General features: G+C 52.4%; 1 protein-coding gene across 1 annotated transcript in view; it reads left to right on the plus strand.

Annotated features, from left to right (window-relative positions):
* Positions 1 to 25,163, plus strand: part of FARS2 (phenylalanyl-tRNA synthetase 2, mitochondrial) — a 363,981-nt gene that overhangs the window by 231,143 nt on the left and 107,675 nt on the right. The window contains 1 exon segment of the mRNA XM_021100131.1: positions 13,742 to 13,893. Within this exon segment, the coding sequence (XP_020955790.1) occupies positions 13,742 to 13,893 (152 nt within the window).

The following is a 25,163-nucleotide window of genomic DNA, read 5'->3' on the forward strand; positions in this document are numbered from 1 at the left end:
TTAAGCTCCTTTTTAAGAGCGTCTGTGTCTCAATTCATTTAGAATATTTTAATAGCTACCTTCATACTGTAAGCAGAGAGTAAAATTCCCGGGAAATTTGAATTAGCCGTGAGTCATCAGTAAATTTAAAAATTTCTTTGGGGGGTCACTAAGTTATCCAAATCAAGCACATATAAAAAAATACAGATCTAAGAGAAGACCTACAAACGTAACCTCACCCTTTTGCAGTGAACCCAGGCCTCCACTTGGCGAGGCTTTGGTAGTGGATGTGCGTTAACACCCGAGATGCAGAAACTCGCCCAGTCATCTTGCTAACAAAACTATAAATTACTTCCTTGGGGAAAATAACATCAGACCTAAATGAGGTTTCACTATCTAAACGTCACACGAAGAGCACAGTAGGTCTTAAAACCGGAGGACGTCAACCCGGGAACGGTGTGCTCCTAAACTAAGTGGCCAGTTCCTTGCCTTGAAGGCTTGATCATGACGGAAGTCTTAGGCCACCTCTGCAGGCGACATCAAGCCTTCTGAGCAGCCCCTCTGTTGGTTGCCACGGGGAAGCCCACAGGGGGCTGGAGCACTGCTCCCCAGGACTGTGGTGAGGGCCCCAGAAACGCAAGATGTGACCCCACTCTTCTCATGACAGTCGACCCCTCACCACGTCCCCCGGGACGTCCTATTGTATTTCACATTCAACACGCTGATCGCATTTCATCTATTTCTTAGCATGTGAAACTTTCAGGCGCCTCAGCTGTCGTCTCCGAGGTTTTGGTGGCAGCACATCTTGGCTGCAGCCACTGTTCTAGCCCTGAGACCACCCACCCACCCACCTCTGCCCTCTCCCAGACTCAGGTTCCAGCAGCTCCTGAGCTTCCCAGCTGCTGCTAACTGCTCCATGGTTCTCCAGTGCTGGGTTTTCTACCTCATTCCTTAGACTATAACCTCACCAACATTTGAATATGGAGTTCCCTTTGTGGCGCAGTGGTTAACAAATCTGACTAGGAACCATGAGGTTGCGGGTTTGATCCATGGCCTTGCTGAGTGGGTTATGGATCCGGCATTGCCATGAGCTGTGGTGTTGGTCGCAGACACAACTTGGATCTGGTGTTGCTGTGGCTCTGGTGTAGGCTGGTGGATACAGCTCCGATTAGACCCCTAGTCTGGGAGCCTCCATATGCCAAGGGAGCGGCCCTAGAAAAGGCAAAAAGGCAAAAAGCCAAAAAAAAAAAAAGAGGAATGAATGTAACCCACACTTAGCATCCCTACCAGCTGGTAAATTTCCTGGGAAAAAGAATAGTTTATTCCTCTTCGTATCTCTTGCGTGCCTGTCATGTTTCTTTGCACACAACTTGCAGTATTTTTTGAATGAATGAATGAGGAAAGAAAGAACAGCGGCCAAAAGTGGGTTGCCTGGTGCCAGGTGTTTGGTCCATACCTTCAGGGGACGTCCACATTTTTACGTCCCGTCCCAAGCCTGGCTAAAATGTGCCAGTTTTGCATCGAGTGTCTCTAATCTGTCCCAGACCTGCCTCGCCTATCACTTGTAACTTTTCAAACCGGTGGGGAGACCTCACAGTGGGCAGGTCACCCATCTGCCAGCCCGGAGATGCCCTCCCCTCCACGTGGCCCCTTCCTGTTTGTTGGATTGTCTGGTGCTTTAGGGCCGAGAGGGTGTTTGCCCGTCACCGGGGGGGGGTCCCACAGGTCACCCACCCACGATCGATAGCCAACAGCGACATCTGCATGCAATGTTGCCGAACTGCACCTGCCGCACCAGCCCCCACCTCTGCTGGAAGAGGCCCAGACGGAGGACGTGGCGCTGCTCAGGCCTCAGGAGGGTGGGGCTGGCAGCTCGAGGGCAGGCCTGACACCCTTCTCTCCTCTTCCTCAGCCCCCAGACCCCATCCAGCTTCCCTCGTCCCTGCTCCCATCTCTGCTGTCTGCCTCTGTCCTTGTCACACACACGGCCGAGAAAGGACCGGCTACTCAGCATCTCCCAAGCTCCCGTCAGGTCTGACACGTTAGTGGCACACAAGGTGGAGAGAATCCCGCCCAGCCACGGATCAGCTCAGCGCAAGTTCAAGAGCATGCAGCTCACTCTCCGCCCTTCCTTTGGGGGGCGCCCTACTCCAGCACGTGTGCAGGACCTGCCCCCCCCCCCGCCCCCCCGCCCCTCCCACACAGGGAGCCCAGCCACAGACTTGTCCTAATCCAGGGATCAGCTGGCCCAGGTGGGAGAAGAGACGACCGGAAACACAGCCCTCCCCTGGGGGCAGGGGGGGACCCATTCTTCCCTTTCCCCCACGCCCAAGAGCCTCCCTGTCCAAAAAATAAACGGATAAATACCAGAAATGCAGGACCTTGGAAAACTGCCAAGAGAAAGTCCCCTCCCCTCTGGTTTGTCAAATTCTGATTCTTCACACTTTCCGTGGGAGCAAAGCCAGTCTCGATGTCACCTGTCAGGTGAGGGTGCATGGAGGCTCGCGCACCATTCAAATCCTCCCGTTATTTGGGGAGGAAGTTACTGGGGGAAAACAAAGTCATAGGGAAATGTTCGCTTCGGTTTCATTCAGGCCCAGGCGAAACTCCTCAGGAGCAGAGGCCCTGGGGCGGGGGCAGGACACGGGGAGGCCCCTGCGCTGAGGGGAGCAGGTTTCTGACCTGGGGCTCTTTATCCACCAGTTCCTGGCGCCCTGGGGTAGCAGGTGGCTGGACCTGCAGGGGCTCCTCCCAGGCTAAGGCCTGCGGAGCATCCGGCCCCTTGTGGCAGGCAGCCGCCAGGGTGTGCCCTCTGCCGCCACAGGCCCCGAAGCTCCGCCTGCTGGTGCTCTTCCCACGCCTTTTCCACACTCGGGTCTCTCTCAGAACCACCGAGGTTTGCTTGGTTCTGTTGTGTGTTTGGTGGGAGGGATCTGAGGTCTGGCCTCGTCTTCCTCACAGGGACGGGGTCCTTTAGTCGTGGGTGCCGTCCTTGGGGAGCCTTCTTAGAGAAGCGGGGGGCGGTGGCACCTTGAGGGCTCCCCGAGCAAGCAGAGGGTCTGTGCTCGGAGCAGCCTGCCCCCGCCCCATCACTCACCCTCAGCCCTTTGTTCACGTCTTGCCTTGGTTTCTGTGATGAGTTGCGTGTTCTGGCTCTCGTTTCTGCAGTTCGTGTGACTCTCAGGGGACATCAGGGATGGCGCCCAGGGGGCCAGGGATGGCGGCCAGAGACAGAGCTGGAGACAGAGACCGCGCCGCTGTCTTTGGTTTTAAATACAGAGAATTTAAAGAAATGTTAGGTTTGGGGGAGGTAACTAAGAAGTCAGAAGGTGAGCATGAAGGTTTCACGGCTGCAGCACCTGCGGGAACAAGCAGCCCTGCCGGTGTCCAGGCTGATGGGACAAAGGAGAAGTGGGAATGAATGAGACTTGAAAGCCTGCTGTCGGGGGGGGGTCCCCCAAGCTGAGACCTGAGCCGGAGGAGGGACAGGCGTCTCTGAGCCCAGAGGAAGGGCTGGGACCCACATCTCCGAGGGGGGGCACCCGCTGCCGCGCTAGGGGCTCGGGGGCAGAGGTGGAGGGGATGGTGCTGCAGGTGTGGCTCCAGCTGGCGGTCCTGGAAGCAGCAGCAGGATCGCTGGGGGCCGGCCGCCCCTTTTCCCTCCTCCTCCTGCTGCCTCCCTCCGGGAGCCCCTGGCAGCCCAGGAATCCGGCTTGTGGAGCCCCCCACACTGCGCGGCGTTGGGTTGGGAGCTTGGAGGCAGGAGCTTAGGAAGTGGCCCACGAGCTCAGCCCAGAGGAACCCCGAGGTCTCCCTGTCGCTGCTGCCTTGGGCATCCGGGCCGGCTCCCTCCTCCCCAGCTCCACACTTGACCCCTCAGCTCTCAGAACAAAAGTCTGCAGAGGCCCTCAGCACGTCCGCGTTCCCCGTGTGTCATCCCTTCAGCCCCTCTGCCTGGAAGGACCTGCCCCTTCATCCCGGATGTTGGTACCTAAGGGGGAGATGCCTTCTCAGCGCCACCCTCCACTGCGCGTTCCTTAGACCCCCCCATTACACCCTCACAGCCCCCAGCTAGGGCCCCCTGCCCTGTTCTCTTCCATCAGTGGTGCCCCGGTGGCCTCCTCCCTCTTCTCCAGCTTCCCTGGTGGCACAGCCGCCTCACTGAGGCAGGTGAAACCGGCCATTGCGGTTCTGATTCACTTCCTTGAGTGCGCGCTGGTGCCAGACCCTGTGCTTAACAGAAAGAGGAGAGAGTGTGGCTGTGCCCCTGAGACACTTTCAGCAGGTAACACAGGGCCTGTGAACTCTTCCCAGTTACAAGCCACGTGGTCGGTGCCGCCGTGGGAAGGCTGTGGCTCAGCAAGTTTTGGCCACATCAAACCAGAAACATAGAGCAAGCACTCAGGCAGTTGCTGCGCGTACAGCGACCTGTGGGGGCTGCCGCGGGAGTCCTGTTCTGCCAGTGGGGGAACGGCCCAGGTCACCAGAGCTGGGTTGTCTCCTGTGAGCCACTGCCCCCCCCCACCCCCTAGGCTTCTTTAGAAGATGAAAGGGGTCCGCATGCCTGGTGCTGGGGCGGTGGGGGGGCGCTGACTCAGGGAATTACCATTATTAGGTTGTTCATCTGATGAACTTGTTTTTTCAAGTTTACAAAATAAAAAGAAAGGAGTAATTATCCAGATGTTACCTTCCGTGATGTTTTGTAATCTATGAGGGCTTTTGATATGTATTATCCCATTTAATTGTCATAGTAGTTGGTGCGGTGGGGATGTGCCCCCTGGCATACAGAGGCGTCTGCTGAGGCGGAGGCTCCTGCCAGACGAGGAGGCGGGGTCTTCTCCGTGTTTGGGGCCCTTTGCTGGGGCAGGTGTCGCCCATGACGGGGAATGAGAGGTTTGGGGCCACATGCACCTGTGCTCCCGCCCCTCCTCTGCAGTCCCTCCAGGGGGTCCCGCGAGAAAAGGCCTGAAGTTGATCTTGACCCCGTTATGAACAAGCCCCTGGAAATCCGGTGTCTTAAGGTCCCCGGGTTAATTTTTGTTTTGCTCGTTTTTCTCTGAGCACGTGCAGCCAGCAGACCAGCTCTGCGTGAACTCGGGCCAATCCAAATTCCCGGACCTCACAGCACATACAGCCTCTGTGAGAACGGGGACTTGCGGAAATGGGGGAGGTTGGGGCGGCAAGGGAGGCACAAAATGGAAAAGACAGTGAGCAGGTCAACGGAGCTCAAAGCTTGTGCCATTTTTGGGTTAAATTTGGGGTCAGGGGTTAACAGATCTAGTTTCTCATGTATTTTTCAATCGGGGCCTCCACTCACTTACCTGAGGCATCTGGAAGGGAGCATCTGTCTCCCAGTAAACATGACTAACTGGGAAAACTGTATGTGACCTCACTTTAAATACAGCGATTGTATGAGGCTGGGAAGATACAGACAAATTTAGCGGATGGTTTAAATGACTGTGCAAAGCTTCAGCAAGTATTTTACCTCCAAAAGGAGAAACTAGAACACGAGAGTAATGCTGGTTCTGAAAGAGCTCCCTTTTTTAACCTGAAAAAAATGAATTTTAATTAATTTTTGCTTTTTAGGGCTGCACCTGTAGCATATGAAATTTCCCAGGCCAGGGGTCCTATCGGAGCTGCACCTGCTGGCCTGCACTGCAGCCACAGCAATGCCCGATCCGAGCCGTGTCTGAACCTACACCACAACTTGCGGCAACCCCGGCTCCTTAACCCACTGATGGAGGCCAGGGATTGAACCCGTGTCCTCATGGATATGAGTCAAGTTTATAACCCACTGAGCCACAGCGGAACTCCAAAAAAAATGAATTTAGAAATGATGTCTCTGATCGGTTCTGAAGGTGAGATAATGAGACTAAACAGAAGATAGACGTTTTCCATCCGAGACCCTTCTGTCTTCCCTGCTGTATTCATTCGCTTGTTGTTTTCATAACAGCTTTACTGAGGTTTAATCTACCTGCTGTGCAAGTCACCCTCCAAATTGTGGGATTCGGTGGACACCGTACCTTCACGGAGAGGTGCAGCCATCTCTAGGATCAGTTGTAGGACATTTTCATTGCCCCTAAGATATGTTCTTGGGTGGTTAAGCGTCTGTGTGACCCTCAGCCGGTCCCCTAGGCAGGGATCTGGGCTGCAGACCCCACCTCCCCGCAATTATCTAATCAGAGACGCAGAGAAATTTTACTTGAACAAAGACTTCTGAAGCTTACCTTTTCTGTTGTTTCTTAAGTTAAAAACTGTTATAGGAGTTCCCGTTGTGACTCAGTGGAAGCGAATCTGACTAGCATCCATGAGGGTGCAGGTTCGATCCCTGGCCTCGCTCAGTAGGTTAAGGATCTGGCGTTGCCATGAGCTGTGGGTAGGTCGCAGACATGGCTCAGATCTGGCGTTGCTGTGGCTGTGGTGTAGGCCGGTGGCTACAGCTCCGATTCAACCCCTAGCCTGGGAACCTCCATATGCCGAGGGTGCGGCCCTAAAACAAACAAACACAAAACCAAAAATCACCGTTACATTCAGGCAGGACCCTGAATCCTTGCTCTGGGTCCCTCACGCCCTGCAAGCGTGTGGGGCCCTGTGCAGTGACGGAGTCCTGCCCCAAGCCCTGCACCCCTGTCTAACTAGCGCAGGAGAAGCCCTTCTTGTTTCTCTCATGCGTGGCTGCACATGATTTGTTTTAAAGAAAGGATGCTGGAGCCTGAAAGCAAATGCGGGAGCTGCTGTCACAAAGCTGCGACATTCTCTTTCTGCGCTTAAGGAGTTCGGTAGGTGCATGGGGGCCACGGTGGAGAAACACGGAGAGTGAGTTCAGCACAAGTTGCCAGAGTGGTTCCTCCCCGTGATTTCCTCATGGAAATTCTTGGTGTTCTGGGCACGTTCACATGGAACTGAAATTCTGTCAAAGGATAAGCACAAATGGGAGAACCTTCAGGAACGCTCAGCCCTTGGTAGGTCTCCCGTGGTTTCCTGGTGGAGGAGCAGAACAAAAGTTTCCTGAGCAGAAGCTGGGCCTCCCTCTGACCAGCACAGCCTGCTCCTGGCACTCGGTGACATGAGCAAGAATCAAAACAAAATGTTGGAACAAAGCGAGAAAATCTATAAACATCAGGGCAGCATGGACTCATGCGTTCAGAACAACCTGAGTTTGTCGAGTGCCAAACCTGCCAGCCAAATTCAATACGCAGTTGTTTTTTTAATTGCAAAATGAGTAGATGGAACTAAAGGACTTCATTTGACTGTGAAGCAAAGCAATTGATAGTACATCCTGTTTTTATAGGTAAACCTCCCCCTTTTTTTTTCTTTTTAGGGCCGCACCTGCAGCATATGGAGGTTCCCAGGGTAGGGGTCGAATCGGAGCTGTAGCTGCCAGCCTACACCACAGCCACAGCAACGCAGGATCCGAGCCACGTCTGCCACCTACACACAGCTCATGGCAACACTGGATCCCTAACCCACTGAGCGAGGCCAGGGATTGAACCCACGACCTCATGGTTCCTAGTCAGATTTGTTTCTGCCGCGCCACGATGGGAACTCTGGTAAAACCCGTTTTTAAGTTCATCTAGGTAAGAACACAGTCACATAGACAGCAAACTGACTGAAGGGCTTCTAAGTCCAGAGAACCAATTGAGAAGCTAAAGGAGTCATTTGACAAGGAAATGTCACGGAGGCCCTCCAGGGACAAGCGTTAGATGTGGTCTCGCTTACACGGCGACAACTTCTGGAAACAGTGCTGGAGGCTGAGCTGTTTCCTGCGAGCCCTTTGCTGTAAACGGGAGGCCTTGCAGCGTAGGGTTGAGAGCCTGGCCCAGCCCTTGATCTGGGCTCTGCCGCTCGGTGGCTCTTTGACCTTGAGCACATCAGCACATCAGATCCGTGGACACGGTGGGGACAGTAGAGCAGCCATCCCACAGGAGCGCGCTGTGTGTTAATGAGGGGATTGAACCCACGCGTGGCAGCTGGCAGGAACGTCATCACAGAAGAACCAAGCTCAGGTGTGTGACCTTGAAAGCAAAGCAGAGCCCGAGTGGCCGAAGAGGCATCCTTCGCCTGAATCTGGCCATGGCTAAAAGCTGAGTGGAAGCCACCTCGAGAATTCCAGAACTCTGTGGAGAGCTTGACAGGAAAGGGGACTCTCTCGTTAGAATGGCCGTCAAGAACGTTGGAGTGCCCTTCGTGGCTGAGCAGAAATGAATCCGACTGGGAACCATGAGGTTGTGGGTTTGATCCCTGGCCTCGCTCAGTGGGTTAAGGATCTGGTGTTGCTGTGGCTGTGGTGTAGGCCGGCAGCTACAACTCTGATTCCACCCCTAGCCTGGGAACTTGTGCCGGGGGTTCAGCCCTAAAAAGCAACAAGAAAAGCTTTTAACCCCCCCCCCCCCAAAATATCATAGTAGCTTTGCCCAAAGGGGAGAAGACGAGCCATCTTGTTCACGACTGACTAGTGCAGAACCCGCCGTTGTCCCTCCTCAGCCACCTTGGAAAAGAGAGCAGCGTTTCGGTGAAGACGGAGGCTTTGACGTAGGAACAGACGTCCTTGGAGGCAGAGAATGGTACACCTGGTTGTTACTGGCTGATGGTGTAGGGTTACCTTCCTTGTGAATGTTCGGGAAGAATGCTCACTTTCTCATGGAGCCGGGAGAAGGGTGCCTCTGAGGGTTCCCGCCCTGGAAGGTCCGGGGAGATGGGTGTGTTTTAAATCCTGGGACGGGTGGGCCCGGAGCGGGGCCCGGCTAAGGTGGGAGCGTATTGTTGACCCCAAGTCTCACGGTGTAGACAGGCCCTCCCACCCAGCCGCTCGGGCGGCCGGGCCTCGGACGGGTGTCTGCACTGCGTCCGCGGAAGGGCCGGAGTCAGAGCTTTGACTGATGACGATTGGGGAGGGCCGTGTGCGGTTCCTCCCCGCCAGCCTCACTGCCCTTCGCTCGCCCGGACGCCGTCTCCCTTTTGTACGGGAGGAGGCTGGGAGAGGGGTTTCCTCAGTGGGAACAAGGCCAAAGTCAGGGCCTGGCCTGCAAAGCGAAGCCACCTTTAGATAGGAAAGCCATTCCTCTGTTGACTGTCGGGGGGCAGCTCCCCGTGGCCCTTCCTGCGCCCAGTGGGTGGGCATTGGCACGAGAGGGGCCTCAGCACATCCATTCTCCCCCAGTCCTGGGTCTCAAGTCCGAGGTCCAGGCAGCAGCACGGCTGGTCCCTCCGAGGGCGGGCACGGAGGGTGTGTGACCCCCCCACACACACATTGGCAGCCCCTGGCATCCTTGGTCCTGCAGACGTGTCCCCCCGTCTCCAGCTTCTTCCCATATGGTGTTCCCCCCACCTTTCGTGAGGATGCCAGTTATAGTGGATGCACCAGGGTGGCCTTGTTTTGAGTGTCTCTGTGAAGGCTTTTCCTGCAAGTGAGGTTACGTTCTAAGGTCTTGGAGGCTCAGACCACAGTGTATCTTCTTGGGGAGTCTCAACTCAGTCTCTACCGGTGGCTGATGGCAGCCCTGCCGCTGGGGAGCCGGTCTAGAGCGCAGCTGAGAGGCTTCCTGCCCCTTGGCCCCCAGGGGCGATGAGGAGGTGAAGAGACGCCCTGTGCAGCTCCTCGCAGGCCTCCCTAGCCCTCCAGGAGGATCCCGAGCGCGAGGCGGCCCAGCCGTGGCCTGTGTGGCTGATGTGGCTTCGGGCGAGGCTGCAGGCACCATCATGCAGCTGGTGAGAGGGGCCCACGCGCCCGCCTCACTCAAGCTCCTCAATGCCTGCTCTCCCCCTGGACACACCAAATTCTTTTGTCAACTGGCTGCTGTCATTTTGTTTCTGTCCGTGGATCACAGGTTCGGTTCCCCGGAAAGCAGAGTCTGAGATGGAGGTTAGAGTTCTGGAAGCTTTTTACCATGTGCCACAGGTGGACACCTGCAGAGAGGGGAGGGAGGAAGCAGGACTGGACAGAGGGAGAGCTGGGGCTGTGATGTGTTTACGACAGAGGCCTTGGCCCCCCAGGGGCAGTTCTGAAATGAGAGTGGCCTTTCTGAGTTGTCCTAGGCAGCAGTAAGGCCTTCTCAGTCCAGCCCATAGAAAGCAAATTTTAAAATTTATGAAAATATGACTGCATTATAAGTAGGTACCGTAAGACAATGGTGCCTCCACGTATGGTTTTTATTATCATAAAATATACACTTTCTTTATATGCGAACTAGGCGTCCACATGCATGTTTATGATTATGTGTTGGTAAAGAAGGATTTGTGGGTGTTTTTTTTTTTTACCTTTTCTAGGGCCGCTCTGGCGGCATATGGAAGTTCCCAGGCTAGGGGTCTAATTGGAGCTGTAGCCGCTGGCCTACACCACAGCCACAGCAACGCAGGTTCCGAGCCACGTCTGCAACCTACACCACAGCTCACAGCAACGCCGGGTCCTTAACCCACTGAGTGAGGCCAGGGGTCGAACCCTCAACCTCATGGTTCCTAGTCGGATTTGTTAACCACTGAGCCACGTGGGAACTCCCAGATTTGGGTGTTTTTAAACTCCCTTCATACCATAATCTCAATTGTCTGTGCTTGAACTCACAACACAGTTTTGGAGCTGGGTCACAGAAAGGAGGGCCCTTATTCTGACTCTTTTGACTTTTGCGGGGTTTGGGCATCCTCGTTCTATGGAAGAATCCACTTTTGTGAAACGGTGTACTTTTCTAGAAGAAGGATTTGAATTTCGTCGTTTTCTCAGAGGGTCCTGTGTCCCTCTCCCCACCCCCCCAAAATTAAGAACCATCACGTAAGGGAGTTTAGAGCCCTGCTCGTGCTGCTTTGTGAGCTACTCTTTTCTGTCTCCAAAAACACAGCAGCAACGAGAGACGAGAATCTAAAAAGAGAACCCATGGAAAAGGCAGAACCCATGCTTTCCCTTCTGCTGCCTCAAAAGATAATTTTTCTGTAGACAAGGGACAAACCCCAACACAGAACAGGGGGCGGGACTGAAGGTGCCGTGGGCTCTGGGTTCGTACGTGACGGGGTGAGGGGGACAGTGACAACCTCTGCTGGGTGTCAGGATGTGCTGCCAGGCAGGCTCTCTGCTTGAAAATGGGGACCCCGCACTCGAGAAGGGAGGTAGCCGTCACACCACACTTGCTGGCTTATTGGGAGCTCTGAGCCTGGAAACAGACTTGGCCTTTTTATCAGGAACTGAGAGAAGGGTTTTGCCACTGCGGTGGCGTCATCAGCCGTGTCACCATATAGGAACCCACCTGCCACTGCCAACCAGATCTGGGCTGGGACACAGGTGGAGGACCCGCACCGCCCTCTGACCAAAGAGAGGGGACGGTGAGGGAACATTGCGGGCAGATGCAGACCCCGGCCTCGTGAAGACCTCCCGCCTCACCTGTCCGCCGGCCAGAGCCACATGGAGTCTGGGTTCGCTGGAGATTAAAGTAAAATCAAAGGGCGTTCCTCAAAAAAAAAAAAGGAAAAAAAAAAAGGAAAAAAAAAAAAGCCTGATGTCCTCAAAGAGAATCACTGAAGGAATAAGAGCCATAAAAACAGGAAGAACAGGAAATTCTGAATAAGGGGCAAAAATGGGCAGAAGTGAAGTGTAAGTATTTATAGGAAAAAAAAAACGAGAAATATCAGAAACGAGTAATAGATTCGCTGGAGTGAAGATGAAATAATCAGAGGAGACGAGATTGCATTGAAAGGAGAATCAGTGAATAAGAAGCTGCTGGTGAGGAATTCACCCAGAACAGAGCACAGACACAGCTGTGAAAAGCCCAACCTGGGCCACCTGGGAGCAGCAGGGGCGGGACCTGGAAGCCCCACGGTGTGGAGGACGGCGCGTCCCCAAGAGAGCGAGAGGAGCAGACGAGTCGCGGCTGCAATCTTCCAGCTTGGATGAAGAGACACAGAGACAAGTGCACGCTGAGGCCTGAGCAGAGTCAGGTTAGATAAAGGCCTCACCAGAACCGCCAGGGCAGAGCTGACACCTCCCCACCGCCAGGAAGGCAGGAGCAGCCCCCAGGGCCAGCAGGCTCGTCACCGTCCCTGATGGGGACAGAAAATGGTGCGAACGGAGAGCCGACGTGGTGGTGACCTCACCGTTTTGTGCCTCGCCAGATGACTTTCCCGCGGGGTGGTTCAGCCACGTACAGTCTGAGAGTTTGCCTCCCACCTGCTTGCACTGAAAAAAGGATCGAGAGATCCTTACCTGCAGAGCAGAGGTGCGAGGGAAGGCGGGCCGCCTGGGGCCGAGAGCGGCCGAAGGTTTCCGCCTACTTGCAAGTTCACAAGACACCTGCCGCCGCCCCTGGAAACCTGTTCCCATTATCAGTGCGGTCGTCTGGGTGTTTCTCCATGGCTTTAAAGACTGCATTTACTGTAATATTTACCGTGTGTCTTTTAGCGTCTTGGGGGCTCATTCTGGCTGAGCGCCTTACACCTCGACTGTTGAGCTTGAGTTCCTGACACCAGGGCTCAGCTGGGCGCCTCCCCCATGCCTGTCACCGCAGAGGTGACTCCAGGCTGTTTCCCGGAGGTCTCTTGTCTAATCTCCCTAAATGTCCACGTTCCTTAAGTGGCAGAAGGGTACCTGCAAGAGGAAGAGCCCTGTGTGACCGCCCCACCCTCCCCGTCTCACACGGGCACCCCAGCCCCAGGGCTATTTCGACAGCATCTTGACTTGAGGGAAACAGGATATTTTTGAGAAGCTGTGGTATTTTAGCACCTGGATGGTCGCTTTATTGTGTTCCCTTGAAGTGTGTGTTCTGAACTGATACATTTCTTTGACAACTTTATTGATATTTCAAGTTGAATAATCATTTATGTTTGAGTCTTTGGTTCTTCAGAGGTTTTGCCATTTAAAAAGTTTTATACTTTTTCTACTCGGTGATTCACCAGGGGGTTTATAGTGCTATCAGGCTCAGTGTAAATCAATTTATAAACCTGTTCTTCTAACAGATTTATGGCTTTCGCAGACAGTCCCTTCGCTGTATAGATTACATAGTTCTACAGTGAATCAGTTCAGGAAACATTTTGTGTTGTTACAGTAACTTATAGACTTATGTAACGTCACAACGATCTCTACATATGCATGTGTATATAATATGTAAATATGACTTTTGATGTACATGGTAAGCCATGTAACAAATGTGGTAATTTCTAAAATTGTCTGATTTGAAATAGGTGTCCCATGTAATGAACTAGATAGTGAGCCCTGGTAAATTGGAAAAAATCAGATAAAGTGAGGGAGTGGCTGTATTTGTGTTTATCACATCCGTGGAGGCATGCTTTGGAGAATAGCTTCCTAAATAATTAATAATTAGATGTACTTCCTTAGTGATGAGAAATGCTAACGAATAATGACATTACTAATTGAAATACCAATTTGGACAAGCCTTTAGTTATTTCTCCATTAAAATGGCTTCCTGAAAGGATCACCAGAAGTTAATAGAGTGCTTCTTAATTAAATGTGAACTTTTCTCCTAGTAGTCAAGTGGAAAAAACTGAAATGTGGTCTCTTCAAAGTGCTTGATACCAAATTGAACACTAATGACAATAGCAATATGATATGTGTTACTCATAAACGTGCTAAGACGCTCCAGTAGTCACCCTGGAATTTGCTAAGGTTGAGTATCGGCTTTTAAGTTCATCTTGTTCCTGCAAATCCCAGTGCTGAAGCAATGCCCTGGCAGCATTTCCCAGCTCTAGCCCGAATGCACCTTCCCGTGAAAGTCGTAAACCTTGTCCTCCAGCGAGCACGTCACTCTCTCCTCTTTTGTTTTGTTAGCCTCTCAGCAAATATCCCGCCGTCACCAACGACATCTCGTTCTGGTTACCTCGAGAGAACTACACAGAGAACGACTTCTATGACTTGGTGCGAACAGTGGGAGGAGACCTGGTGGAGAAGGTGGATCTCATAGACACGTTTGAACATCCAAAGTAAGTCAAAAAGTTCACCTCTCGGGTTTTGTCCTTCTTTGTCTCCACGTGGCAAGTGGCAGGTAGACGGATAGAATAAAATTTTGCTGCAACTCTGTGCCTGAGAGATAAATGTTTAGATTTAGAGTGAGCATCTAGCGTTTAGAAAACTTTTATATCAGTACTTCCTGAAAAGCTTTCTAAAATGTGTTTTTAATCGTTGGTGCCTTCGTAAAGAAAGTATGAAACAGAAGTGTTTTAAAGTTCTTGGAGCTTTTCCGTATTGTTTTGGGAAGTGATTTCTCACATTCCAGGTACCAAGGAAATGAGGCAGAAAGAGCCATTTGGGGAAATAATGCGTTTCGTTAGTCTCTCTGTGAATATTTATTAAGTGCTTACCACAGGCCAAGACCTGTATTAATTCCTAGGAACTAAAGCTGTTCCAGACAGACTTGATTCTGCTTCTCTGAGGGTTTATTTTACAGTCTGGTGGGAGAGGCAGATGTTAAATAAACAGTCACACAGATCTGGCGTTCCCATCGTGGCTAGCAGTAACGAACCCGACGAGGATCCATGAGGTTGCAGGTTCGATCCCTGGCCTCTCTCAGTGGGTTAAGGATCCAGTGTTGTTGTGAGCTGTGGTGTAGGTGGCAGACACGGCTCGGATCTGGTGCTGCTGTGGCTGTGGTGTAGACTGGCAGCTGTAGCTCCAAATCAACCCCTTAGCTGGGGAACTTCCACAGGCCATGGGTGTGGCCTTAAAATGCAAGACAAAGAAAAACCCCAAAAAACCAAAAACAGCAATGACACAGATCTGTAGTGAGTATTATGGGGAGGAATAATCAGAGCACTGGTTTCAGATGGGGTGTCAGGGAAAACATCTTTGAGAAAGGGACAGAGATGAGAGGTCCGAGGGGCAGGAAGGACAGGGGAAGGACCTTTCTGGATGCACACGTGACCCTGTATGGAACGTGGCGGGCGTGGGTCCAGGGGCCGGCAGAGAACATGGCAGCTGGGGGAACCGAGGCAGTGGGTACCAAGCAGTGACTGCTGGGTAGAGACGTGGATGTGGACCTGGTGTTGCTGTGGCCTCGGAGACTTGAAATTGTGCCCTCATTATAGCCAGAACAGGAGCCCATCTGGCCACCTGACCATCTAGTAGGAGTTTGCTCAAGGACCTGTGGAAACAATGGTTCCTGAGCTCTTGTGCGTTTGAAACTGCTCGTCTATGTATACTTTAAATTTAAATCTGTTTATACTTTAAATGACAGCTTGGTTGCGTAGGAAATCCTTGGTGCACCCATTTTTTCAGTAAGGATATCATAAGCGTTGCTCAGTTGTCTTCTCAGGTTTAACTTGAGAAATCTGAGACCAGGCTTGACCTTTTTCTTTGTCTTCCTGGAAGGTGGAATAAGTGTATCAGAGTCCCTCTCGGGGCCGACCTGTCCTCTCGGGTGTGTGTGTTATGGCCCCTCCCTAATCAGGTTTGGCTCTGCCTGGATCTTAAGGAAGTTTTCTTGAATCATGTCTGTAAGGACTTCTCTGCCTGCTGTTTTCCCCTGATGTTTTACTGTTTATTTTTATTTTTTGCTTCTTTTTTTTGTCTTTTGTGGGGCCACACCCATGGCATATGCAGGTTCCCAGGCTAGGGGTCAAATCAGAGCTGCAGCTTCGGGCCTACACCACAGCCACAGCAACATAGGATTTAAGCCGTGTCTGTGACCTACACTTCAGTTCACAGCAACGCCAGATCCTTTAATCCCCTGGGCCAGGCCAGGGATGAAACCCGTGTCCTCGTGGATACTAGTTGAGTTTGTTTCCCGCTGAACCACAGCAGGAACTCTGTCCCCCTAATGTTTTAAAACTCCGCCCCTACTTGGTTTCGGATGCTTTTCCCGTTGTTACCCCCTCTGCCCTCCTGTCTGTTGTGGTCTCTTCTTGTCTGATTCCATTTGCACCTTCAGTTACTTTGTTTCTCACCCCTTTTCTGAGTTCTTCAAGCTCATATTTCACTTTTCCCTGTTTTCTTCCTGTCTCTTCCTGGAGCTGTTTCTGCTTTGTGTTTTTCCTTTGCTAGAGAAATTGTGTCAGTTGGTTTTTAAAATTCACTGCAAAATATCTGACCAGAAATTTCACAGGCTCCAATGGCACCGTTTTCCTATGACTTCCCTGTTGGCCACTTTTCCTGCCATTTTCCATATTTTTTTCCCTATATCTTAGGCGATGCATCCGCAGTGTGCATGTGACTCCTTTTCGTCATGCCTATTTGCATGCATTGGACCTTCTGAGCCAGCCAGGTCTTTGCCCATGGTTGAGGGCCAGGATTGGAGCTGGCGTGGGGGGAGGGGCTCAGGCTGTCATTTAGGCTAGTTGTTTTCACAACTACAAGGCTTTTATTTCCCCCACCGCCAAAAACCGGTCTTTCTTTAAATATGGCTCCCCGCCCACCTCTGCACCTGTTACACTCAGATTTACCTGTGTTTACTCCACTTCGGACGTTGTTGACGATGCAGCCCTTGCACTTCAAACTAGAGCCTTGGGCTCCGAGGCGTGCGACTTAGGCTGGCGTTTTTTGAGATCTGCCACTCTGTTCTTCTCTTCACTTCCTCCCATGTGGCTTCTACTTGATTTCAGCTGCTTTGGCAGATTTTTAATACGTTTTGGAGCTTGAAGGTGTTATCTGTCTGCTAACTTTACAGAAAATAGACTATACAGGGTAGCTGGGGGCCCTGGCACAGTGCAGTACCTGCCCCGTGTGTGCACCCATCTTAATAAGGGGCTGAGATTGCAGTAAGGTTCCTGTGGCGGAGATTGCTAGTTGTCTCTCAATGGCTAACCCTCTGCTGTAAAAATAACATAACTGATTTTTCCCTAAGCAACTTATAAGCCAACTAAAGGTCTATACCTCTGAGCTTCCTCTGCAGCAAGGAGTATCCGTGTGGCCGAGGTTAGCCAGTGATTTATAAATAGGAAGTTTTTAGTGGCATTTCCAGAAGTTCCTTAAAAACTGGCTTGAGGTTGTCCTTTTTCCTTTCTGCTGCCCAGATGTGGACATAACGGCGGGTCCCATGGCAGCCATTCTGGACCATGTTTGACCTTGGCAATGGATGATGTATGGAGGGAGCAAGAGCACGGAAGCTGCCTGGGTCTCTGACACTGGGGCATCGATTCAGTCCTAGACTTTTATGTGAGAGAGATGTGTCTTGTTTAGGCCACTATTTTTCAGATTATTGTTACTAACAACCAGAGGCAGCCCTTCCTCTTAGAGCCCCGAGGAAAAGGATATGCTTGAGGAAGGGAAATACATTATTTAGTAATGGACTCTCAGGAAATATCTCGCGCAGCGCATGGCAGACTTTGCTGTTGAGAGCCAGACCGTAAATCTGTTTGATTTTGTGACCCATGCCATCTCTGTCACATCTATTCGACTCCAGCATTTCAAGAGCATCCATAGACAAAGCAAAACTGAGTGATCGTGGCTGTGTTGCAATAAAGCCTTAACGCAGAAATAGGTGGTGGCCTGGATTTCTCCCTCCGTGTGCCGACCCTGACACGGGCTCATGTCATTTGTTAAGAGACATTCACTCGCAGATTCTGAAGTCCTCCTCTGGAGCACCCTGTGTCCTGTTCCCCCGTTAAGAATCCCTGACTCAGGTGGTGGAATGTGAACCCCCTCCCCTGCCCTCGTCCACGCATTCCTGACCTCACGATTTCTTTTACTCCCTAAGCACCTGAGTGGGATGTTGCCAGATAGTGCTGGAGAACCCCAGCTCTTTCTTTGCCTGACATCAAAACCTGTGGGAACTACGAGGACAGAGTGAATGGCGAAGGCTACCCTCTGAAATAAACAAGTAGTTGAACAAACTGGGTGCTATTTTCTGAAGAAGAACAGACCCCAAGGTGTCTCAGGGAGATGTGACCTGCTGAGCAGGAGGCAGATCTCATGGTGGTAGACAAGGGGGTGATATTTTTCTTGATGACAAATAACAGCATGAGTCCTGAAGGAGAATGGTGTCCCAGTTAGAAGATGGCATTTTGTTCCAGAACCTTCTCCCAGGGTTAACCTTTGTCACTTAAAGTGCAGAAGAGTTCTTGTCATCCCAGATTTCAGGTAACAAAGGATAAGGCAGTGAGCACCCCTGGGGAGGAGAGCTGGGGTGGCAGAATGAGCTCTGACACCTGTGCGACATTGAGCCACACGCAGGTACCAAATAAGGAGGAGACCGTGGAGAAGAATGACGAGCATCCACGCCAGGACCTGCCCTCCGTTGTGCAGCGCGTGTAGGGACACACTGATGAGGTTGGCGTCCGCATCCCTGCAGCTTCGGAAATTGTGGCGTGGGGTCTCTGTTCTCCTACAGAGCCGTTGCGCAGACGGTATCTCAGAGGAGGCGAAGGAGCAGAGCTCCTCCATTTGGCCGGTTGTCCTTGAACTGGGAGATGGACGGTGATGCGGCGGTGGACTTGAAGAGGACAGATGTGGTTTGAGTGCAAGGCAGAACTCTCTGAAAGCTAGAAGTAGGGAATTTAAGAGAAGTATTTGGTTTAAAGAGGACAGCTGGGGCGGTGAGGGGTGTCCCTGGCGTCTGCACAGGGGCTGGCTGGTGAGGTCCCCGCCCCCGTCCTGCTGGGGGACTTGGATCCTGTTGCTGGGGCTGCTGCTTGCTGTGCCCCGTCCTGGTCATGAGAGGCGTGTGCCTGGTGCTGGTGATTCAGAGGGAAAGGGCCATTGGTCCCGGGAGAGTGACCAGGGAGACAGGCTGGCAGGCTCTGTGTGTCTGTCGTCCTTCTGACACCTGTGTGTGACCCGGGCCTGTCCTGATTCTGATTTGTGTGAGGAAGCGCTCTTTAGTGGAAACCTCCAGTTTCTGTAAAAACAGCTCTGGAGAGTTCCCGTTGTGGCTCAGGAGGTTAAGAACCCAACAGGTATCCATGAGCATGTAGGTTTGACCCCTGACCTCGCTCAGTGGGTTAAGGATCTGGCGTTGCTGTGGCTGTGGCGTAGGCCAGCAGCTATAGCTCCAATTCAGCCCCTAGCCTGGGAGCTTCCATATGCCGCAGGTGTGGCCCTAAAAAGACAAAAGGCAAAACAAAACAGCTCTGGGTTGTCCATTGGCGGAGTTGCTGGCCAGCAGGGCTATGTGGTCAACACGCCTGCTCTCTGGGCGCTACGTCGGGAAGATGCCCTGAGCAGTGGCAGGTGGGCTGAGACGTGCAAATCACTCCCTGGTCTCGCTTCTTTAGATGGAGCCGCGTAAGTGCAGTCATCTGAGCTTCACGACGGGCCAGCAATGGAAAGCCAACTAGAGCTAATCATGGGAGAGGCCCTCAGAGGTCATGTCGCCTTGAAACTGATGACATGCTGAACTGAGGAGGTGGCTCTAGAACTCTCCTGGCTTCCTGCCCTCCCTTCGTTCTTGTTGCAAGGGAGGTGGCATGAGTGTAAGGACCTCTCTTGTGGTTCAGACCGCCCACGACACAGCTCTAAGGAAACTATTTTTAGCCTGATATTTCTTTTTCCCTCTCCTCCTGCCTTCTCAAAGCCTTCTTTTTAAAGCAGCCCAGGAGAGGTGCGTTTTAGCGCCATCCGCCATCGCGGAGCAGCCCCACTGGCCACCAGTGTGAGACACATTAAAACGCAATGAGTTTGGTCCCCAAACTCGCAGTTCCTCCCCCTCCCCCGGCACATCACCACTTGCAAGAAGGATCCTTCGGGATCACCTGCAGGCTGACCTGGTGAGCGGGAAGGGAGGGAGGCAAGGCAGGGCCAGAGGCCAGTGGCTCCGTGACCTGTGTCCTCCGCCACCTGCTGCATCATCGTCACCGCACACCTGGTGGAGATTAACCAGGAAGCCACGCTTTGCTTTTTAACTTGCATTTAGCAGTTTTCCAGGGGTTCTTTAGCTGTGGCTCCACTGGGCATCCTGTTGACCTTTCCATAGCATGGAGATTCAGGGCCCACTTTCCAAGATGCCAGGTCAGAGAACTCACGCCCCCGATGTCACCCTGCCCGCCCCCCCAGCAGTCCTGATTGGAGTAACTCGAGTTAAAATGCTACCCAGGGAAACCTGTGCGGGGACAGTCAGTCTCAGATGTACTGCCAGGAGTGGGGTGGGAGGGGCAGCTGTGAGAAAGGCTTTCCATCATTTGGGGTCTTTTAAGTTGCTAAACTGGGGCCTCTTGGTGACTGCTGTGTTTCAGGCTTGTGTATACACAGCTGGTGTCGTCCTACTTGTCACCTCGGACCCCAGCAACTCTGCCCGGGCCCTGTCTTCCTACCTGCCTTGAGAACCCCTCCCCCAGGGCCCCTTCTTCCCCTTCAGGTAACACATCCAACCAAGGCTGGGCGTTCCAGGTGGGACCTGACCAACCTTGGTTTATGCTAACGTCTCCGCAGGAGCGCAGTTCAGAAATGAGGACGAAATCAAGAAAATGCCAGTTGCCTTACATAACTGTTTTGTAAGGTGTCACGTGAGTGTAATATTTCTCAGAGGGGAAAGACCACTTCCCAGAAGTGCTTGGATTCTGTGTTTGACAGATATGGCTACCTTTCATAGCCGGCACTTCCTCCCGAGACAAAGGGACGACAGTAGGATGAGCAGAGAGGAAACGAGAAGTGAAAGTTAAGCAGGTGAAATATTTGTAAAGAGACGACAGCTGCAGGCTAGACATTAACACACAATTTTACTGGAATAATCAGGCATTAAATATGGTAACTTCTCCTAGATCGTCTTTCCGGTAATGACGCGGGTTTGCAATTGTTGAAATTCTATAGGGATGGGAGATGAAGCCTTTCCACCACGTTCTTCTGCTTTAGCAGTTGCCACAGGGTATTGTTTTTTCTCCGTGTCTCCACCCTTGCGCTGCAAGTTCCTCTCAACCACCGGGTCTTGCCTTTCTTCTGTATTTGGGTTATAGAACATAGTAGCGACTCAATTAAAAATTTTGATGAATGAATGATAAAGAAAATCCATATATCATGTTTTCTCAGGTTATAACAGACATCCCTTTTTCTGCATAGACCAAAAAGACAGCCCCACTGGAAGCATTTTCTGGCTGAGCGACAGGAAGGCTTCCTAGTCGGTTATGATGGTGTCTTATGGGAGAGGACAGTCGGGTGAGGGTTGCCACTTAGGAGCAGGAATCGGGCTGTGGTAAGTTGGGTCCCGAGTGAACGGCCGGTTTAGAAACTGTGGTTTGGACCCCATGTTCTGATAGAGAAAGGCAAGGAGGGAAAATGCTTTTTAAAATGTTGGTCATAAAAATATGTTTTAAAGCTCTGAGCTCCCAGGATCAGGCAACTGTGGGGCGTATGCAAATAATCCCCGGTTTCCTAGGAAACTGTTTTCTGATTGGAAGAGGGGAAATCGCCAGGCGGGTTAGCAGTTCAGGGAGTCAGATGACCGTGTGTTTATGTGCGTATTTGTTTTGCCACAAGATGAGGACAATTTTCGAAGGAAGGGAACAGGAAAGGAAGAAAAAAGCTGTCTGCACAGGGAAGGCCCAGGGGTCTCCGGTCTCCTGAAAGGGGAGCTTCCAAACCACGGTGCCAAGGCTGTCCCGCCCGTCGATAGGAACAGGAGCAGCGGGCCCTGGTGTGCGCTGTCAGCATCCTGTTCTGGAAGCAGCTTCTTCCCCCATCTGCAGGGTCGACGGGGAGCTTCCACACTGGTCCGCTGGGCTCTGCCCCTTGGCCCAGTGGGTTGGTGCAGGGCTGAGCGGAGGGGAAAACCACAGGGAGCAGAAGCTGCGAGAGTTCTTCCTGGAACCCATGGCGGGCCGTGCTCCCCATGGTGGGGGCCTGCGGTGCGCAGAGAGGGAAGCAGAGCAGAGGGAGACAGAGAGGAGATGCAGGCCGGGCTGTGCCCGGTCCTCGTGTGCTGCGCCGGCCCTGCCCACAGCCCTGCCTGCCTCCACAAGCCGGTGTGGCTCCCCAGTCCCTTAAGTTCCGACGCGGGTTTCCATGACTGGGGGCCCCACGAGTTCAGTAGCTTTGGGCCTTGGAAGAGGGCAGGAAGGGAGCGGAAACGGGCTGAGGCTCTTCCTTGTCAGAGAGCTTGGAGCAACTCGGGGATGAGGCTCAGGCTGGCCTTCGGGCCCCAATGTTTCTGTTCAGTATGAGGGTTTTTGTTGTTGTTGTTGTTGTTGTTGTTTTAATTTTATGGGGGTATAGTTGATTTATAATGTGCTAGTTTTCAGGTATACAGCAAAGTGATCCAGTTATACATGTATCCTTTTTTTTTTTCAAATTCTTTTCCCATATAGGTCATTACAGAATATTGAGTAACTTTATTTTTTTTTTTTTGCTTTTTAGGGCCGTACCTGTGGCATATGGAAGTTCCCAGATGAATCAGAGCTACAGCTGCCGGCCTACACCACAGCCACAGCAATGAGGGATCCGAGCTGCGTCTTTGACCTACACCGAAGCTCACGGCAACGCTGGATCAAACCTGCAACCTCATGGTCACTAGTCGGGTTCATTACCACTGAGCCACCACAGGAGCTCCTTGAGTAACGTTGTAAATGGTTCTTTTCCTCGGAGCTGGAGTAGGTAAAAATGAACGCTTTCTCAGCGTGTCAGATTCCTCCCAGAGCACATGCGTTGAGTACTTTGCCGCGGGGCGGGGTGGTGGGGGGCAGCAGGCCCTCTGTGACACACGGGCCAGGAGACATCAGAACAGTTTTAAGAAAAAGACCTCTTGTCCTCAAGGAGCTCACAGTCTGCGAGTGTAGGTGTTTGCAATCGACGTGAAAAACACACCACGGCAATTTCAACTCAGGGCAGCCTTTCTTGGCCCGAAATGCTCATGAGACTTGGCAGGTCACGGCTCAGCTGAATCCTGGAAGACAAACAGGAATTAGATTCGGAAGAGGAGCACGGGCAGCTTGCCCCGGGATGGGAAGGCGGAGACGGCAGAGGGCTCCGCTCAGTGTGAGGGGGATGTGGGGGTGGGGGGAGCTGAGCGCCTGGCAGGGCCTTGAATTCCCTTAGAAAAGCGTGGACTTCTCCGGTAGAGTGCGTCGGGGGTTGTTCACTGGATTAATGCAACTCTCTCCATGGGAAGATGATGTCCTGTGTTGCTGGGGAGACCGCGATGCTGGGGGCGGGATTGGTCATAGGAAGAGATGCAGATGCACCTGCTCCTAGGCTGAGGGGCGGCCTCGTGGAGGTGGCGGCGTCTAGTCGGGAGAGGCTGCTGAGGGAGCAGGGATTCAGGAGTTAAGGCCCAGGGAAAGGGTGAGCCCGTTGGAGGGGTGGAAGCATGGGGTCCCAGGCTCGGAGCCTGGACCTGCGTGACGCAGAGGCTGGGGGTTGATGCCGAGGTAGGGAGTTGGGGAGTGGGTTTTGGGGAGACCGTCTGAGTGCATTGCCCTTCTCGGGTTTGGGGGGGCACACAGGGAGGCTGACCTAAGAGCCTCTGGGGCCGGGGGGTGCAGGGAGGCCCCAGGAGGCCCAGAGATAGAAGAGAGAGAGAGAGTGCTCGAAAGGGGCTCCACGGCGACCTGGAGGTCAAGGGGGGGGAAACAGCAGCCGGGGTGCAGCCGTGATGGCGTCAGGCGGGCGGCACCCCAGCCCCAGAGATTGGCCTTCAGTCTCCAGCAGGACGTTCAGCCAGAGGAGGCTTTTGGGGTAACCCTGTCTTTTCACCGCCTGTTGGGCCTTCACCTCTCACTCCTCCAGTGTCAGCGGGCAGAGGGTCCTTGGCTGCACGGATGTGTGCCGCAGGCTGGGTTGTTTCGGCGTGAACTGTCCTCACTCGAGGAACCAGCCCACCTCCTCTGAGCCGTGCCTCTGGTCCTTTGCCCTTGGTCCTGCCGTGGGGAAGCCGCACTCAGCTGTTTTTATTTTCCCTCCTTGGGTCATTCACGTAAGCGATGGGATCAGCCAGCTGGCCAACCTCCTCCAGGCCTTCTGGAAAGCAGGTGCCCAGAGACCAGCTCGCCAGCATCGGGGTGAAGCCACAGAAGACGAACCCATTAGATCCGCTTCCTGGGGTCTGGCCAGGGTCTCCAGCTCAAGAAAGGCTGTGGCCTGAAGATTAAGACCTGCCGTAGAATTCCCAAACGAATAGAATGCGGAATTTAAACAGTACTTTGATCAGCATGTCTCAAAGTGGAGCAAGAACGCCTCGAGATCACATGTACTTCCTGTTTTGTGCCTCGTTGTGGGGCGGGGGGCTGTGCAAAGCCCACGTCCCCTGGGGCACACATACAAGACAGTCTGGCGTGTGCACGGTTCTTGAAATCGGGCCTGACCTTCACTCACCTCTCACCCCAAAAACAGCCTTCCCAAACGAGAGAAAGCCAGCGAGGGAGGACGTGTGAGGAACACATTGGAGGAAGACAGAGAAGACTCGGTATATTTAGCACGTTATTTTTCTAACCCAGATTGAATCAACGCGTGCCTACCTCTCCATGGAGCTTCTCCGCTTCAGGATTCCTGCTGCAGGAGAACCTATGGAAACACGAATCCCAAATAACAGTGTCTCCTGTGTGATGCAGGAGTATCTCTGGCAATATTAAGCAGATCAAACGCCCGAGAAGCCTCGTCTGAGTGGGAGCTATTCTTGGCATATTGTTTAAGCACAGGAGGTGGATAGAGATACTCGAGATGGAAGAATCCTAATAGTAGGAAACCAAGATTCAAGGTCCCGCCAGCCTTCGAAGTAGAGCTGTTTCAGGGGTTCCTCAGGAAACAAAAGGGACTTAGAGATTTCAGGGGGGCCTGGGGTGGTGGCGCCCACGCTGTCACGCCCACACCTGGTGTGGAGCCCACTCTCCTGTCTGGACATCATCGGAGGTCCTGCCTGCAGGCAGCTGTGCTTGGCCAGCAGCTGGACCAAGTTCAAGTTGAAATGAGACTTGGCAACGTGTGACCCGATTCATACGTTTATAAACTGTACTCTCACTATCCAACTCTTTTAAATAATTCTTTTACTTCGGTTTCCTGCCTACTGCAATACAAGGGGGATTTTTTTTCCCTTCCAGTTCCTGCTGTAATGTAAAAATGGCAAGGCAGTTATTGTACTCATAATTGCTAATTTGTTTAATTAAAATTACAGTCAATCGTGCTGACATACTTTTAAGCAACTGTGAAAAATAGCTGTTATGATCTGTTGGTATGCTGCCTTGAGTGGCTAATAATTTTAGCTAAAAGGAGGTTTTAATGTTCTTTATCAGCAGTAAATGTGAACCTTAAAGTTTGAATAAAGCAGTGTCAGCAATTCTAAACCTTTATATTTTGATGGTGAGTCCAGCCTTGGCGTTATGTTTTTAAAACCAGTTTCTTT

This window comes from Sus scrofa, chromosome 7 (assembly GCF_000003025.6).
Source record: "Sus scrofa isolate TJ Tabasco breed Duroc chromosome 7, Sscrofa11.1, whole genome shotgun sequence".
NCBI classification, from domain to species: Eukaryota; Metazoa; Chordata; class Mammalia; order Artiodactyla; family Suidae; genus Sus; species Sus scrofa.